General features: G+C 42.3%; 1 protein-coding gene across 3 annotated transcripts in view; it reads left to right on the top strand.

The window, feature by feature from the left end:
• The window catches only part of LOC103189474 (AT-rich interactive domain-containing protein 5B-like), a 55,479-nt gene that overhangs the window by 8,988 nt on the left and 29,419 nt on the right, over positions 1–17,072 (top strand). For all 3 annotated transcript variants that reach the window (XM_042340024.1, XM_042340023.1, XM_042340022.1), the window contains one exon: positions 12,997–13,219. In XM_042340024.1, the coding sequence (XP_042195958.1) occupies positions 12,997–13,219 (223 nt within the window). The remainder of the gene's footprint in view (positions 1–12,996; positions 13,220–17,072) is intronic.

Here is a 17,072-nt window from a genome sequence, read left to right as displayed (position 1 = left end):
TCTCTCCTCGCCGGCCTTCCCGGCACCTCCCTCCACAAGCTGCAGGTCATTCAGAACTCTGCAGCTCGTGTACTGTCCCGCACCAGGCTTCGCGACCACATCACTCCCACCCTCGCTCGCCTCCACTGGCTCCCCATCCCCCAGAGGATCGAATTCAAGATCCTCATCCTCACCTACAAGGCCATTCACAGCCTTGCTCCCTCCTACCTCTCCAACCTACTATCCCCCTACCTACCTGCCCGTACCCTCCGTTCCTCTGGCTACGGTCTGCTCCACATCCCCCGCCCCAACCGCCCTACCATCGGTGGCCTTCAGCCTCTCAGCCCCGAGGCTCTGGAACTCCATCCCCCAGTGCCTTTGCCGCTTCCTCCCTTTCCTCCTTCAAGGCCGGTCTCAAGACCTTTCTCTTCGACCGTGCCTTCAGCTCCCCTCTCGACTCTCTATCTTCTCCTCGCTCCCTCCCTTCCCTCCCCTCACCCTGACCATTTCCCCACTGCTCGGGTCCTGACCCAACTGTCCAGTGCCTTGTGATATCCTCCCGACGTGAAAGGCGCTCTATAAATGAAACCTTGTTATTGTTGTTGTAGTAGATATATTTCTCTAGAAGGGTGTTTGACCTCTCGCTACTTTGTTGCAGAATACCATGCATACCTTTTTGGGGACTCAATTAAGCATTTTTTTAAAAAAATTAATATGGCTCATCAACGATAAAAGATCCCTGAAAAAAGATGGCCATGACACTCTCACATGTAAAACTTTTCTGTCAATCGGTTATTACTTTCTTGGCCGATAGACACACAGGCATTTTCGTCTTTATCAGGAGGTATAAAAGTGGCTTTAGCCTTTTCCAGAGGAGATGTCAGGTCTCTGTAACTCACAGACTAACCTGAATGTCCCATTGCACATGCGGTAATCCATCCATCTCTGTAAGGAGGGAGCAATAGTTGTGATTTGCTGCGTTTCCAGAATGCCTTGAGCCAACAACAAAAAGATTAGGAACATGTTACTGAGTTAAAAGCTGTTTTTAATCAATTTCCACCTTTTCAAGCCGTGACTTAAAATCGTAGAAACTACAGCAAAGGAGGTTCATTTGCTCCTCTACTAGAGTTTACTGCTCTACTTCCAATTCCCTGCTTTTAATGATAATAATAGTAATCCTTGCATTTGCTATAACATCTTATCATGTCTTTGAGACCTCTCAAACCGCTTCTCAGAATATACTGTAAAGTAAATTAACTCAACATTTTGTGGGTGAAATGCGGCAGCCAATTGCGCACAGCAGTGTCCCACAAACAGATGTGGATTGAGTGACCAAATTATTAATCTTATTTTTTACAATGTTTAAAAAAAAGAAATAATTACCCTTGTAAAATCGATCAACCAATCAACTGACAACCGGGTTCCTACTTACTGCTAGGTAAACAGAGGTGTATGAAGTAAGGAAACTTGCCTAACATTTCACCCTGCCCAGGAATCGAACCTAGGTCCACTTGCTTGCAAGGCAAGTGCTCTAACCAATATGCTACAGGACTCCACAAAGTGCTTGAACTGTACATTTTATTTCAATGTCTCATCCAATTCTCTTTTTAATGATATGGACATAACAATAATCCTTGCATTTGATGGAGCACCTTATCACGTCTCAAAGTGCTTCACAGAATATATTGTAAAGTTGATTGACTATGTATCTTTAGTACCACTTAACAGCAAAAAGGGTTAGTTTTAGTTAACATTAATAGTCCACATCACATTTGATGCAGTCTCCTTGCCAACACTAAAATGATCAAGTTTATTTTGAACTCTACCCCCAGGATCAAAGCCAATAGTTGCAGAATTCCAAATTTTAGTTATTTTACTCAATGAGCCATGGGATCTTTAACATCCACCTGAACAGGCAGAGGTGTAGTTACTATGTATTGGTAAATAATTGCGGCAACCTATTTGCACACAACAATGTCCCAGATTACAGTAATAGGACCTGCAATTAAAAACCACAATAAAGACTGAGGAAATCTTTGCACTCATTATGTAACTCATTTTCAGTTTCTTATATCAGGAATTCATTAGAGGATGGTCAAATCATCTGGGACTTAAATTAGTAAAGGAATCACCCGATAAATTGGCACGTCCTGAAAGTGAGGGACTTTGAAAAGTTTGGATGGCAATGTTTAACTACGACTTGAGCATTTTAATAGCGGACTGTTTGTGTCACTGCCACCCACGCAGTTAGGGCTGTGACTGCTTTGGGTGAGTGCAGCCCATGCTGGAGACTGATATGTTTTGTTAATTCAGTGTTGCATGAAATTCACGAGTAAATGTGAGTACGGTGTAATGTGCTTTCCAGTCACAACATTTTACCCACTCCCTTCTCTCCTGAAGCGTTTCACTCCTTTTTCTGATCCTGGGGCGACCTCCAGTAACTCATCCAATCTTTGTAGTGTGGTGAGTATTAATAATATTAATAATAATAATTCTTGCATTTCATATATAGCGCCTTATCACACCATGAAGATGTCCCAAGGCGTTTCACAGGATATACTGTGGATTGACTGTGTATTTTGTGAGACAAACACAGCAACCAGTTTGCACAAAACAATGTCCCACAAACAGCCATAGAGTGAGTCATGAATTTTATTTGGGGGATTTGTTAGCCAGGACACCGGGAGAATAAAACAGCCTGTGCAGATTAGCTTCACAAATTCAATCCTGGGGTTTCTGTTTGGAGTCAGACTGACAGTATAGCATTTAAGTCAATCCCTTGGGTTGCAAGTGTTGTACTCTAGTGCACTACTTATATTCTAAGTACTGTATATTACATACCTCTGTAAGGCACATCTCGAAAAAGTATTTATTTGAGGCCATAAAGCACTAATTTACCTTGTTCCATGTAGCTCATCTCTAATTCTGGGCATCAGCCTCTCTCTCCTCCCACCCCCCACCCCGCCCCACCCCAACTTTCCCAGTGTCTTATCGACCAGAACAGTAAGTAGTATTCCAGGTGTACTGGAGGAATGGAAGGAAACCTTTCAAAGGAGTGTGACCTGAGGGTATGTGGATGTAGAAAAGGAACTGGCCACTAATCTTAGAATTAAATTAAGAAAGTAGGAGAGAGCCTTTGAGCACAAGCTCCAGGAAGGGTGTATCAGTAGAGATGACCGAGCAGATAGAGGAGAATCACAGGCTGTGTGCACCACGCAATAATGACAGCTCACACCACAGGCCACTTTTTCACATTTTTTCATTTGAAACTTGCACCATACAGTGTGGTTTACAAAGTTATCACACCGCTGTAAATATAGCTCTGCGAATGCCAGAAATGTATCACTACATTACATCGTATATGTAGTTGTCCAGGTCAACAATCCATCCAATAAAATCGGTCGCTCGCTTTGCCGTTGTTTGCAGGACATTGCGGGTAAATTGGCTGCTGTGTTCACCTACAAAATACAGTCACTACAGTGAAATCTTTTGAAGTGCATGAAACCTCCCGACGTGATCAGACGCTATATCAAATGCAAATATTATATTGTTACTTGGTCACTGGTTATGATGGCTATTTAGACCTGTGTGCCAAGCAGAGTAAACGTTGGAAATTTGCAAAAAAATAACTAACAGATTCTGTTTGATAATAACAATATTGCTTTTACATTTGATATTGCGACTCACTTTTCCAGGGGTAATAATGTGGTCATTCAATCCATAACTGTTTGTGGGACACTGCTGGGTGCAATTGGCTGCCGCGTTTCGCCCACAAAGTGTAGTCAATTCACTTTACAGTATATTCTGTGAAGCACTTTGAGACATCTCAAAGGCATGTTATGACGCTATATGATTATATGGCACCTTTAACGTTAGGAAGATGCCTCAAAGTATTTCATATGCTTTTTGGTGCAGGACTTAAATATTGACCATGCTAAAGCAAAATAGTGTCAGACAATGGCCAGGAAATTGAACAAAGTGTGGCTTTGCATCAGTTAACAAAGTTAACGGACGACTAGTTTACCTGCAGGAGCTTATGCAGATGTTGCTGCTCATTATACGTGGGACAATTCAGTTTTGTAAGTTAACAGTGACAATGGTAATTCATTAACCAATGAAACGTGCCTTAAGTCAGCCTCAATGCTGCTGATCAGAGTGTTTTGCAAGGGCCATGTTGAAAAAGTTAAAAGCGGAAGTGTGATTTACAGTTTAATGTTTTTTTTTGTGAAACAGAAATCTTCATCCATCTAATGTGACTGTGTTAATGGAACAAAAGGATACCGTCAATGCAAGTGTCCATCGTTTCCTGCCCTCCTCCCTTTTACATTGTTTCATGTAACAAAATTGAACTTTCTGAGTGTTAAAGCAATCTTTTGGATGCAGATTACATAAAAAGTAACCCTTCCAGTAAATAGTATTATTGTGCTAACAATGTACTTGTGTTGAACAATGCACAACTGATGTGTTTCATCATATGACATTTCTCAATTCATTCATAATTTGCCAGAAAAATGCATCAATTACACACTACTTCACTTCAAAAATAATACAATCTCTGAGAATCGCTGATGACCACTTACAACAGAAATATTTTGGTTTAATACAGCTGGGATTGGGAGTGAGCAGTGTTCTACCAGAAGGAAATTGCTGTAAATATACAGTACTGCATTTGTATCTTTTAGTTTGAAGTAATTACTGTTAATTCAGAACAATTACGTATGGTACACTGTGCCGGCATACAATTTACTCGATGAAGTGATCATCAATTGTGAGGAATATGATTATTTATTGTAAAAATTGGTACAATCAAAGTGTGGTTGACATGGGATTTCAGAGATTTTTGAATGCTGCACTATAGTGGTTGGAAACAGATAGGAGGGAGGTGACTGTAAACACAATCAAAAAGGAAGGTATTTAGGTGGGATGTAAAAGTGGGGAGTGAGGGGGCAAGGTGGAGGGATTGAGGGAGAGAGTTCCAGAGTTTTGGGGCAGAGTGGCTGAAGGCACGGCCACCGATAGTGGAGTGAAGGGGATGAGGGACGAACAGGAGGCCGGAAGCAGCAGGTGGGGATGTGGGAGGTAAGCAGATTGGGGAGGTAGGAGGGCATGAAGGGATTTGAAATCAATCTGTTCGGTAATTGGGAGCCAGTTGAGCCTGATAAGGTCTAGTTTGATGGGAATACAAAGTTTTATGCGGCTGAGTATCCGGGCGGTGGACTTTTGAATTAATTGAATTTTGTGTATGGTGGAACTGGGGAGTCCAGCCGGGAAGTAAAGAAGGCGTGGATGAGGGCTTTGGTTGTGACGCTTGTGAGGTACGGATGGAGGTGGACAAAAGTGGTCCTGGTCAGGGAACAGATGTGGGGCAGAAAGGAAAGCTGGGGATTCAAACTGACGCCTACACCAGAGTATTTTAGATAACAACAACAAATTACATTTGTATAGTGATGTTCACATCAGGGGGACGTCCCAAGGCGCTGGACAGTCAGGGATCCGCACCCAAGCTGGTGGTTGGGAGCTGGAGGGCTTGAGGGCAGGGGGAATAGGGGTAGGTGGGTGACTGAAGGTACGATCGAAGAGGAGGGTCATAAGACGGATCTTGAAGAAGGCAAGGGAGGGGGCGAGGCGGAGGGACTGTGGGATACAGTTCCAGAGGGTGGGTGCAGAGAAGCTGAAGGCCTGCCCACCAGTAAGCGGGCAAGGCAGGGTTTGTGAAGCAGGCCAGAACCTGCTGAGTGGAGGGAGCGGACAGGATGCTAGGGATTTAGGAGGTCACAGAGGTAGGGAGAAGCAAGGAGCTAGACTCTCTGAAAGTGTAGTGACTGTCTATTCTAGATCTTCTGAGGGAAGGGGCAAGGCGAAGGGACTCCAGGTTGGATTTCCAGAGAGCAGGGGCAAAGTGTAAAGTGTAGTGACTGTGTATTTTAAATGCTCTGAAATAATACATAAATCGACTAAATCTAGACACATGTAGAATTTCCATGCCAGTGCCTATGTCCAAAATAATGTCTGGGAAATATAAAGTGAATGTTTATTAGCTTACCTCTGTATAATGCATCACAATGTATTGCTGTTGTGTCTTTGATGTGTTTCTCTATTCAGTAGGAGTGTCTAGCAATTTTCTGATATTTTGCACCTTCTGTATTATGTTGTGGAATGCTACTTAGCTCTGAACATTCAGAAGAGCTCTTTTCCACAGATGCACCAGAGCACAAAATTCTTTCAAATGGGTAATGTCACAATTTGGAAACCGGAAGGTGTGTCCATTTTATATAGAGAGCACCTTAGTTTGTCAGCGCTTTGATCTCACGTATTTGTTGTCATGGACTAAAAGACAGTTTACATTTTTAGGGCTTTGATGTAATTTCCCTGCTTTACATAGAATGCAGATTTCAGCCTAAAGCCCCTATAGAAATGGTAAAAAAGGGGCATGTGGTGTCCAGATTATCATGTCCTGCATTTTTGACCCCAGAGTTTCAGGAGGTGCTTTTCAAACATGCACAATTTGAGATTCCAACAGTAAACAAAGAGCTTCTTAATGTATCTGTCTTTGCCCTGATCTCCAGTCTGAAAATATTCAAAAGTGCCTAAAGAAGGGCACTGCAAACATCTTGACGGCAGTAATAAAACGATCTTTTACAGGTGGCGCTGGCTTGCTGTGATCACGTTTCATTGGTTTGACAGTGGTCCTGAATTTGTTCCAGAATGGCAAACCGCTGATAAGACATTTTATAAAGTGTGCTGAAATTTTTGGAAGAGGCAGCTTCCTTTAAAACCTTGCCAGTGTAATACCCCTTAGGTATAGTATTCTGCCTCTTGAATTCACATTGAAAACATACAAAGATTTTCATGTTACAGAATTGCTCACTTATGGATTACTTATAAGCATGTTTCCTGGGCTGGATACTTGCTGTGCGCTTTAACTTGCTGGTGCCTGAAATCCCATATCCACCTCGTCTTAGCCTGCCAGGTTGTTCTGTCTTAAAAGTTGGAACTTGTGGGAAAATGCTTTGCTTCAGTCTCAGCTTGGTCCTTCACTTCATGGCTGTTTGTGGGCCATCACTGCATGCATATTGGCAGCTGCATTCACCCAGACTAGTCACTCCCAATCTCCAGTGTGTCCTGTGGAACACTGAGTTGTCATTCCGATGTGAAAGACGCTTATTAATGTTATTATTAATGTTTATTTGGAAGCTTGTTGGGAACACTCTGGAATACTCTTCTATCCTTCCACCTTCCCCATCCTTCCCTATCTTCAGTCGTGCCTGAAGACCTTCCTCTTCGACTGTACCTACAGTCACCTCTTCCCCGCTTGGTGTTATGCTCCGCCACAGTCAAGTGCTCTGGGATGTTACCAAGTTGTTGTTGTTTCCTGCAGTTCTTTAAAAAGAAGTTGGCTTCCGAACCAAGAACAAATTTAGGTTTTTCTACACAATTCTTACATGATAAGCGAAGCCGGTTTGATCGATTAAGACTAAGTGGAATTTGGTAAGAGTCCAGTAATACAGTGCTGGAATTTGTGTGTTAATTGTATGTTAATCTGCAACAGGGATGGGACTGGATTTATGTCTTGTTTTATTGACTGAGGCCTGCTGGATGTTGCTGAGGGTACCTGGTTATGTCTCTCAAATGTCTGCATTCCTCTCATTCTAAGCATTTCTGTTTCCTTCTTATTTCCTCCGAGGCTGCTGTGCAGGCATGTTCAGAGATTCAACCAGCCCAGAAAGGGTTTCATAGAGTGAACAAGGGAAGGAAAACAAAATCGAAGTGTCAGTCGCTGACGGTAGCTTTGAAAAGCATAAACAAACTTCATGTCTCAAAATATTGTGGAATTAAAATTAATTAATAAGTAATTAAAAATTATTTAAGCCCTCCCAAATTCTGCAGTGTTGGAAAATATATGGAATTTTCAATACGTATTCACCATACCGAAGTCCGTACATTCACAGACCATTAAGGGAATACCCTTTTGTGGTCTGCAAAATTGACCAATTGCTTTGTGTGCCAGTCTGGCTCGCTTGATGGCAATCTTGTCTCTGTGTCAGAAAGTTGTAGGTTCAAGCCTCAGCCCCAAACCGCACTTGGAGCTCATAGTCAAGGCTGATACTCCATTGCATGGAGGGTGTATGCTGCATTGTTGGAGATGTTGTCCTTCAGATGAGATATCAAACCAAAGTCTGCCTGTTCAGATAGACATGCAAAATCTTATGACACCATTTGGATAGAGAAGGGAGTTTCTTTCTCCAACCAAATAAAATCGATCATTCACTTCACAGCTGTCAGTGGGACATTGCTACATTTAAATTGACTGCCATATTTACCTACAAAGTATACAAGTCACTCCACTTTACAGTATATCCCGTGAAGCGCTTTGAGACATCATCCTGATGTGAAAGGCATGTAAGGATGATGGATTATTATTATTTAACAGTGTGATTGAGGGGAAGGAAGGGCCCGTTAACAAGCGGTTCTGGGTGTTGTGAAGAATACAGGTCCTGCCTGCTCCGTGTTGAGGCATCCTGCAAGAATTCTGCACTGCAGAGCTGTTTGCTCAGCAAGATCTCCGAGAGAGACCAATCTGGAGACATTTATCAAAAAGAAATACAAGTTGCAATCATTCTTGCTGACCACATTCCTTCAGCCCTGCGAAGAGAAGGATTTTGTTGCAAACTTGCACATTCTGCTTGGCCACTGATCTTTCCTCCTGCAACATTACAGTAATAGTCAAGTAATATTGGTGCTACTTTGGGCAAGCTGAACAGCCGAGTGCTTGATTTTACTGAGGAAGCTATGTACAGAACTTTGAGAGCATTCAGCCGCCCATCCCCATTGTAGGAACAATGGAGCACAGGAATATGCAAGATCAGAAAAGACCACTAAAGTCTGTCTGCTTCATCTCATTCTCAAAATGTTCACAAAATACTTACAGTCACACCACTTCACAGTAGATCCTGTGAAGTGCTTTGAGACATCCCAAAACGCTTAGCAGAATTTACTGTGAAGTGGATTTACTGTATATTCATCATCATAATAATAATCCTTGTATTTGATGTACCACCTTATCACGTCTTTGAGATGTCTCAAAGCGCTTCACAAAATGTACTGTAAAGTGGATTGACTGTATATTTTGTGGGCAAAACGCGGCAGCCAATTGTGCACAGCTGCGTCCCACAAAAAGCCGTGAATTGAGCGACTAAATTTTTATACAGGTATGGGGTGGGGGAGTGGGGTGGGTGTGTGGGGGAGAGAGAGTTTTATATGGATTGTACTAAATCACGCAGTGGGGGCATTATACACTGTATGGAATGTAATAAATCCTACATACAGCTGGATTTATCTCGTGCATAGTATTGCGGTTGCATATTTTGCCCCAGTTTTAATGCTAAGAGCGAGGTGTTCCCAGGGCAACGAGAACTTTTAACAATAGCTGTAATCCAGTGATCTGATAGGAACTGCCCAGTGGGAACCGTTTCTAAAAGCCCACTTGTGTGGAGAGACTTCGCTGAATAATGCAACTTGCTTGCTCTGTATAGAGTTACTTGCAAATTAATGGGACTAGTTCTAACGCAGAGATTTGAATGAGAAGTGTCTTGTGGAATTGAAGTTTGTAAAGGCAATAACAAGGAAGACCAGAGTGGAGTCTGATATGTATAGGTTTTGGAAGCTTTGCAGATTTACAAGAGGGAGTCTTTCACTGTCTCTTTCTTTCAAAACTGTTCATTACCTGAAGGATCTTTTATTTGTTTTTCCTGTTTGCAGTGAATTGTTTTTACATGGAATAGTGAGTGCACATTTCCAGATTGGGGAAACTGGCTTGGGGAGAGGTACTGATACCATAGAGTGGAGGGAGGCTAAACGGTTCTACATCATTGAAGATTAAAAACTTGAGGTACAGATCAGCCTTGATCTACTAGAATGGCAGAACAGGCTCGAGGGAGCTGAATGGCCTCCTCCTGTTCCTATGTTATGACGATGTAATTTCAGACCTCAGGCCTGCTGTATCATTCTGCTTATTCTGGTTTAACAGTCGACACATTGACTGTCTAAAAGGCTGTGTTAACTGATGTACCTGATATGCAGTTTATATCCACTGCAAATCTTACAATGCAGCAACTTCCACATTAAAACAGAATTTATGAGTTTTCCAAGTTCTGTGCGATCTTAAATTTGAAGACAAACTGGTCTCACAGGCTTAGACTCTGACGCTGTCGATTTCTGCTCACTTTCCTGACGAAATGTACATTTGTGAAGTTGCGACTAACCCCAACTTATTGACATTTAAACTCAGCTCTTAATTGTGCTGTTTGTATGTTTCCTGTGAAACTTCTATATGATTGGAGCTGGTGCTTTATGTTGCGGCCGGCTTTGCCTTCAGTGTGATTTCAGGTGGTGCTGATAAAATAACGCGGGGGTTGGAGAGAGACAAGAGCTCCACTATGCATACGCCGCATACACTCTATAACTTGCACATGTGCTCATTCATACACACACACACTACAGCCTAGTACTCCGAGATTTCATGACACCTTTTCACTCCTCAGTTAGCTTGGCCTCTGTTGTTATAATAATAAAATAATCCTTGCATTTGATATAGTGCCTTATCACGTCGCTGAGACGTCTCAAAGTGCTTCACAGAATATATTGTAAATTTCTTGTTGGTGAAACTTGGCAGCCAATTACGCACAGCAGTGTCCCACAAACAGTCTTGGATTGAGTGATTTTTTTGCCTGTGGGTGGAGCGAGCTAGTGACCCGTTTCCCCAATTTCCGTAGAGACTTTACAGAATCAGAGCCTTTTATAGCACAAAGGCCCATTTGGCCCATTCAGCCTTTGCCGGCCTTCGGAAAGAGCTATTGTTTAGTCACATTTTCCTTTTCAAATATTTGTCTAATTCCCTTTTAAAAGCTAAAATGGATTCTCTTTCAATTAATGTTTTTTAGGTAAGTTTATTTTCCTATGTGGAAATACTTTACTTGGAATTCTTAATCTATTAAATGAGCGTTGTGTGTCAGCCTGGTTCAGTTGTTAGTACTCTCGACTCTTGAGTCAGAAGGTTGTGGGTTAAAGTCTCACGTCGGAACTTTGAACTTATAGTCTAGGCTGAGGCAAACTGCATGCTGCATTGTCAGAGGTGCCATCCTTCGGACGCAAAGTTAAGCTAAGGTTCCAGCTGCCTTTATAGGTGGAAGCTAAAGATTCCATGGCGCTATTTGAAAAGAGAAAAGAGTTTCTCCTGGTGTCCTGGCCAACAGTCTCTCAAATAGAATAAGTCATTCATTCATGTCTGTTTGTGGGACATTGCTGTGTGCGTTTGTCTACAAAATACACAGTCACTACACTTTACAGCATATCCTGTGAAATGCTTTGAGATGCCTTCCTGATGGAAAAGGAGCTGTACCAAATGTAAGAGTTATTCCTATTGTCTTGTTATCCATTTCACTCCGCGGAAAGGCCTGGATGTGCAGTGTGCAGAGAGCTGGGCGCTGGCAGGCAGCAGGGACCTGATTTTGGGCTTGGCCGTCCTACTGAACACCTCCAATAGATGTGCTTTTCTGCGTTTGAAAGATCTGGATTGCACGTTTGCTTCAATGGAATTTTATTCCAAACTGAAAATAATTAACTGCTGTGAATCTCCCTGCATAAGTTCTTGAATGTCGTTTTGCAATGTCAACCAGAGTTATTTTCCGCTGGTAATTAAAATTATTTTCATTCACACAGCAAATAAATTTATTAACGTGCACTTCTTTGAGGTCGGTATCTACTTACTATCTCATTGGCTGCCGCATTTTGCACGCAAATATATATATATAATAATAATAATAATCCTTGCATTTGATATAGCGCTTTTCACGTTGGGAGGACGTCCCAAAGCGCTTCACAGAACACACTGTAAAGTGAATTGACTGTATATTTGTGGGCGAACGCAGCAGCCAATTGCGCACAGCAATGTCCCACAACAGTCGTAGATTGAAAATGACCAATTTATTATTGTTTTTGGTTTTGGAGGGATTATTATTAGGCTCTGTGTGGAGTAAGGAAACTTGCCCAAGGTTTCGCCCTCTGCCTGGAATTGAACTCAGGTCTCTCACTTGCAAACCGAGTGCTCTAACCACTGAGCTACAGGACTCCACTATATATAGTCGAATATAGTCGATTCACTTTACAGTCTATTCTGTGAAGCGCGTTGACACGTCCTCCTGACGTGAAAAGCGCTATATCAAATGCAGGGATTATTATTATTATTATTATCCGAGTGAAGCACACTTGCTGCTTGTGCCACATTGCGCATGCGCGTCTGGAGCCGCTTCGCCCACAGTGAGGTCAGGTAAACAGGCCCGCGGGCCAGAAACTTTATTCATAGCGGGTTTGTAGAGGTGGAGGGTGTTTATAGAGAATTCACGGTAAAAGGTGCAGCCACACCTTTGAGCCTCATGTCAGAACGCGTTTGAGCCTCATGTCAGGACTTAAGCTCACAGACAAAAGAGCAGTGCTGGGGAGCACTACATTGTCAGAACACCGTACTTTGAATAAGACATAAAACCGAGTTTTCATTTGCCTGTTCAGTCAGATATTAAAGATCCCATCAAAAGAGATGGGAATTTTTTCCGGTATCCTTGCCAGCCATCTTCCAGATAAATTTGTCTTTTGCTTCATGGCTGTTCGTGAGTGACTGCAATTGCCTGGAAATACATAGTCACTGCATTTGACAGCAATTAGCTTTGAGATATTTCAGTGTTATAGAGACTATATCAACTGCAACGATTGTTATGATTGCAGTAACAGAGAGTCTGTAATAAAACATTGCAACTCATTTAATACCCTCTTTCCACATTGACCCAACTTTAGAAAAATTATCCTTGCAATTGATATTGAGCCTTATCACGTCTTTGAGACGGCTCAAAACACTTCACAGAACATACTGTAAAGTGAATTGACTGTATATTTCATGGGTGAATTTCAGCAGTATATTGAAGGTTGAATACACCTTTTTATTTCTCTTTCTCTCTCTCTCGACAGGATGAGGTCATTGCGGTCTCAAAGAAGATAATTATCCGGTTACAGGACTTGGCGAAATGGTTGTGCGCTGAGCCAGCGCATTGGGCTGCCAACGTAGACACAGTAAAAGACAACACTAGAGACATGAACAGCAGATGGGGGGGGGGTCCTGAGCACATATGCAGGCCGGCGTCTCGCTGCAACCGCAACACAAAGGAACCACAACATGAGTGTAAAAATCCAGGTGAGGGATCATCGGAATAGGAAATAAAATCTGTGGATGCAGTATATAGTTTGGGACATTACATGTGCAGGTGACTGCCAGGATGGTGGAAGATGAACAACTGGATGGTGGAACAATGTATTATTCAGCTATACTGTTTGTCCTCTGTGAAGATCTGAGGCGTGAAAGTCAGCTTACAAGTTAGGCTGTAAAGATTGTTTCGACTTAAACTTCAAGATTGCACATAATTGTAGAAAATTCCTAACCTCAAGCTTTATTTGGGAAGGAAGATTCTTTTTTAAAAAATGTGGGAAGTGGTTAGTGAGATTTTAGACCTGTTTGCCTTCCTATGGAGAAATTACAGTGGAGCCTTGTTCTAAGGCAATCGTTGAGAGTCCATGAAACTCCAACCTGCCTTTTAACAGGGATACGATAGCCAGTTTCACTGTGAATGGGCCCAATGAACTGGCTTGCTTCCTGTTTGCCAGCATCTCCCAGAAAAATGGACAACTTCCAGGTCACCAGAGTGCCCCCACCATCGCTTTCTGAAGCCCAAATAACTGACTTCTGGGTGATCATGTCTCTGCTGATGTCATTTGCTGATAATTGTGCATATGCTGTGTGCAGGAAGTGATGTCGGCCGCGATCTGAAGACCTGCCTGGAGGTCGTTCATTGTTTAGCACAAGAGCTGGCCAGCAAGTGGTAATTGAGCAATCAGCGAACAGGTCCACATTTGCTTTGTATTGTAGTCGAACGAGTGCTCCGAGACACTGCATTGCATGAAGGGTGCAATATAAATGCAAGTTGTTGTTTTTGTTGAACCAGGGATGCAGCAAAGCACATTATTACAGCACTGTAATTAGGCACTTTGGTTTCACTAAAAGTTTCTACACCAGCTGTGCTAACCTGCAATGCGCAATGAAATTAGTCTGACCACTGATTGGGATCCCGAGTGTAGCCTATGGTGTAACATTCCAGCAAGATTGGCCTATTTACAGTTACTGTTTGCTTACATTTAGCACATTAGTTCTTGGGCTGAACTATTGGTGCAAAGTGGATACCCAGAGGGGAAAGGCACTAGAAAACAAATTTGTAGCTGAGAAAGTTTTTATTATTCATACATACTTCAGCTGCCAGGGTTAGTGAGCTTTATGTTCTGTTGGTATTAAGGGGACAGTGGCAGTTTGGATTAGGAATTGGCTGAGTGATTGAAAGCAGAGGGTGGTGGTTAATGGATGTTTCTTGAAATGGAAGGAGGTCTGCAGCGGTGTCCCCCAGGGATCGGTATTGGGACCACTGCTCTTTCTAATATATATTAATGATCTGGACTTGGGCATAGAGAGCACTATTTCCAAGTTTGCAGATGATACAAAGTTAGGTAGGGTAGTAAATAGTGAGGAGGACTGTAACCAACTGCAAGCAGACATACACAGAATGGTGGAATGGGCTGACATGTGGCAGATGGATTTCAATGTGGATAAGTGTGAGGTGATACACTTAGGTAAAAATGATAGGAGGTAATATAGACTTGGTAGCTCAATCTCAAGGGGGGGGCGAACGTATAGAGAGATCTGGGTGTTCAAGTAAGCGAATCATTAAAGGTAGCGGGGCAGGTAGATAAGGAGTAGAAAAGGCATTTGGTGTACTGAGCTTGATCAGTAGGGGCATAGAGTATAAGAGTAGAGAGGTTATGGTTAATCTATACAAAACACTGATTAGGCCTCAGCTGGAGTACTGCGTCCAGTTCTGGGCACTTTACTTCAGGAAGGACATTAAGGCACTGGAAAGGGTGCAGAGGAGATTCACGAGAATGATACCAGGAATGGGGAACCTTAGCGATGAGGACAGGCTGGAGAAGTTAGGACTTTTCCCATTAGAGCAGAGAAGGTTACGCGGGGACCTGATAGAGGCCTTCAGGATTATGAAAGGTTTCGACAGGCGAGATAGGGAAAAGCTGTTTCCGCTGGTAGGTGTGTCTCTGACCCGTGGTCACAGTCTTCAGATATCTACCAAAAGAAGCAGAGGGGAGGTTAGAAGAAATGTTTTCACTCAGTGAGTTGTTCGAATTTTGAATGATCTGCCTGAAAGGGTAGTGAAGTCCGATTCGATAACAGCTTTTAAGAGAGAACTGGATAGGTATCTGGGGAAGACGGGTTTGCAGGGTTATGGGGAGAAAGCTGGTGATTGGGGTTAGTGAAAGTGATGCTCTGTCAAAGAGCCGGCACAGACTCGATGGGCCGAATGGCCTCCTTCTGTGCCGTAACATTCTATGAATCTATTAATCACAGGATCTAATGTCTAGTGATTTCTAATGGGATTCCTTAATAAGGAACGTGAGTGGAGATTTCTTCCAGTAACCAGGTGTGCGTCACTTTGACTCACAAGAACTCCACCCTGAAAGTGGATCAAATCATCGTGTGTGGAGGACTTGGGTTCGATTCCCGGGCAGGGCTAAACGGCTGTTTATCTAGCAGTAAGTAGGAACCCAGATGTTAGTTGATTGGCAGGTTGCTTTTCCAGGGGTAATAATCCCTCAAAAAAAGTAATTAGTAACAATAATTTGGTCACTCAATCCATGATTGTTTGTGGGACACTGCTGTGCGCTATTGGTTGCCGCGTTTCGTCCCAAAACATACAGTCAATTCACTTTACAGTGTATTCTGTGAAGCGCTTTGAGATGTCTCATAGATGTGATAAGGATGTGCAAGGATTATTATTATTGACTTCTTTCTTTTCGAAGAAATCCCATTTGAAATTGCCATCCAAAATAGCATTTCTGCCTCAAATGAGTCTAATTTGATTTATCTCTGTAATTAACAGTTCTGATATTCTTTTCCTCTCACCTCATATCTCTTCTATAGAAAATTGGTAAAGCCCAGCTAACATTCTATTAGATGAAAACAGCGATCTTGCCAGCCTGGCTTAAGGCTGTATTAAAGGAAGCTTCAGTATGTTTCATTTGGTCTTATCATCTGTTTATTCTTCTCTGTCTTTTTGCTCTTCCCAAAGTTTGCTCTGCTAAACTCTTCCATTTCTTTATTAGTTTTGTTCTTACCTTTTATCACAGTTTTAAATCCAGCGCCACTATGATCATAAGAACCCAAATGTTTGCTCATTGTTCTGTTACTAATCTGTTCTGGCAGGTTCCAAAATATTAAGCCTATATTAAGCATTGTTACTAGTGGCTTCCTGGACATGTGTTAAACAGTCACTTATTACCTCTTTGGAATTGCTTGTACTTTAGTCCCTTGCTTCTCGTTCTCCGTGATGGCTAGAATATTGCCATCCCTGCTATTATACTTCCCCGCTGCCTCTCAATTGCCAAGATGCTATCTACCTGTTCACTTTGATCTGGCAGAGTAATCATTGCCAGCTATAAGGCTGTGCCCCTGTTAACATCTGTCAATACTCTGCTGCTGTGTCAGCATCATTCACTAACAATGGCACTCCAGCAACTAGTTCAATAGCTTGATTTGTAAGGTATCCCTACCTACCCTCTGTTGTTGCAACTTATTGTACCGTCCTGGCTCACTATTTGGTTCACCTTTTTCTGATATCAGCAATATCAATATTTTTCTTAGCTATGTATATCGTTAATCCCAATACTTCATTCCCAGCAATTCTTTATCATTTAAAGCTTATCCCTTATCCTTATTTCAACATTTTATTATATTTGCATGCTTTGCATTGAACAATTTTACTTCCTTCTACCTCCTTGCAGCAGTTTTCATTTGCTTAGCATTTGGTTAAAATCCCCATTGCCTAGCTAGCAATAATAATAATAATAATAATCCTTGCATTTGATATAGCGCTTTTCACGTCGGGAGGACGTCCCAAAGCGCTTCACAGAACACACTGTAAAGTGAATTGACT

The sequence above is a fragment of the Callorhinchus milii genome, unplaced genomic scaffold (assembly GCF_018977255.1).
Source record: "Callorhinchus milii isolate IMCB2004 unplaced genomic scaffold, IMCB_Cmil_1.0 Scaffold13, whole genome shotgun sequence".
NCBI classification, from domain to species: Eukaryota; Metazoa; Chordata; class Chondrichthyes; order Chimaeriformes; family Callorhinchidae; genus Callorhinchus; species Callorhinchus milii.
Note: the sequence above shows the minus strand (reverse complement) of the source record. Positions and strands in the feature narration are given on the sequence as shown.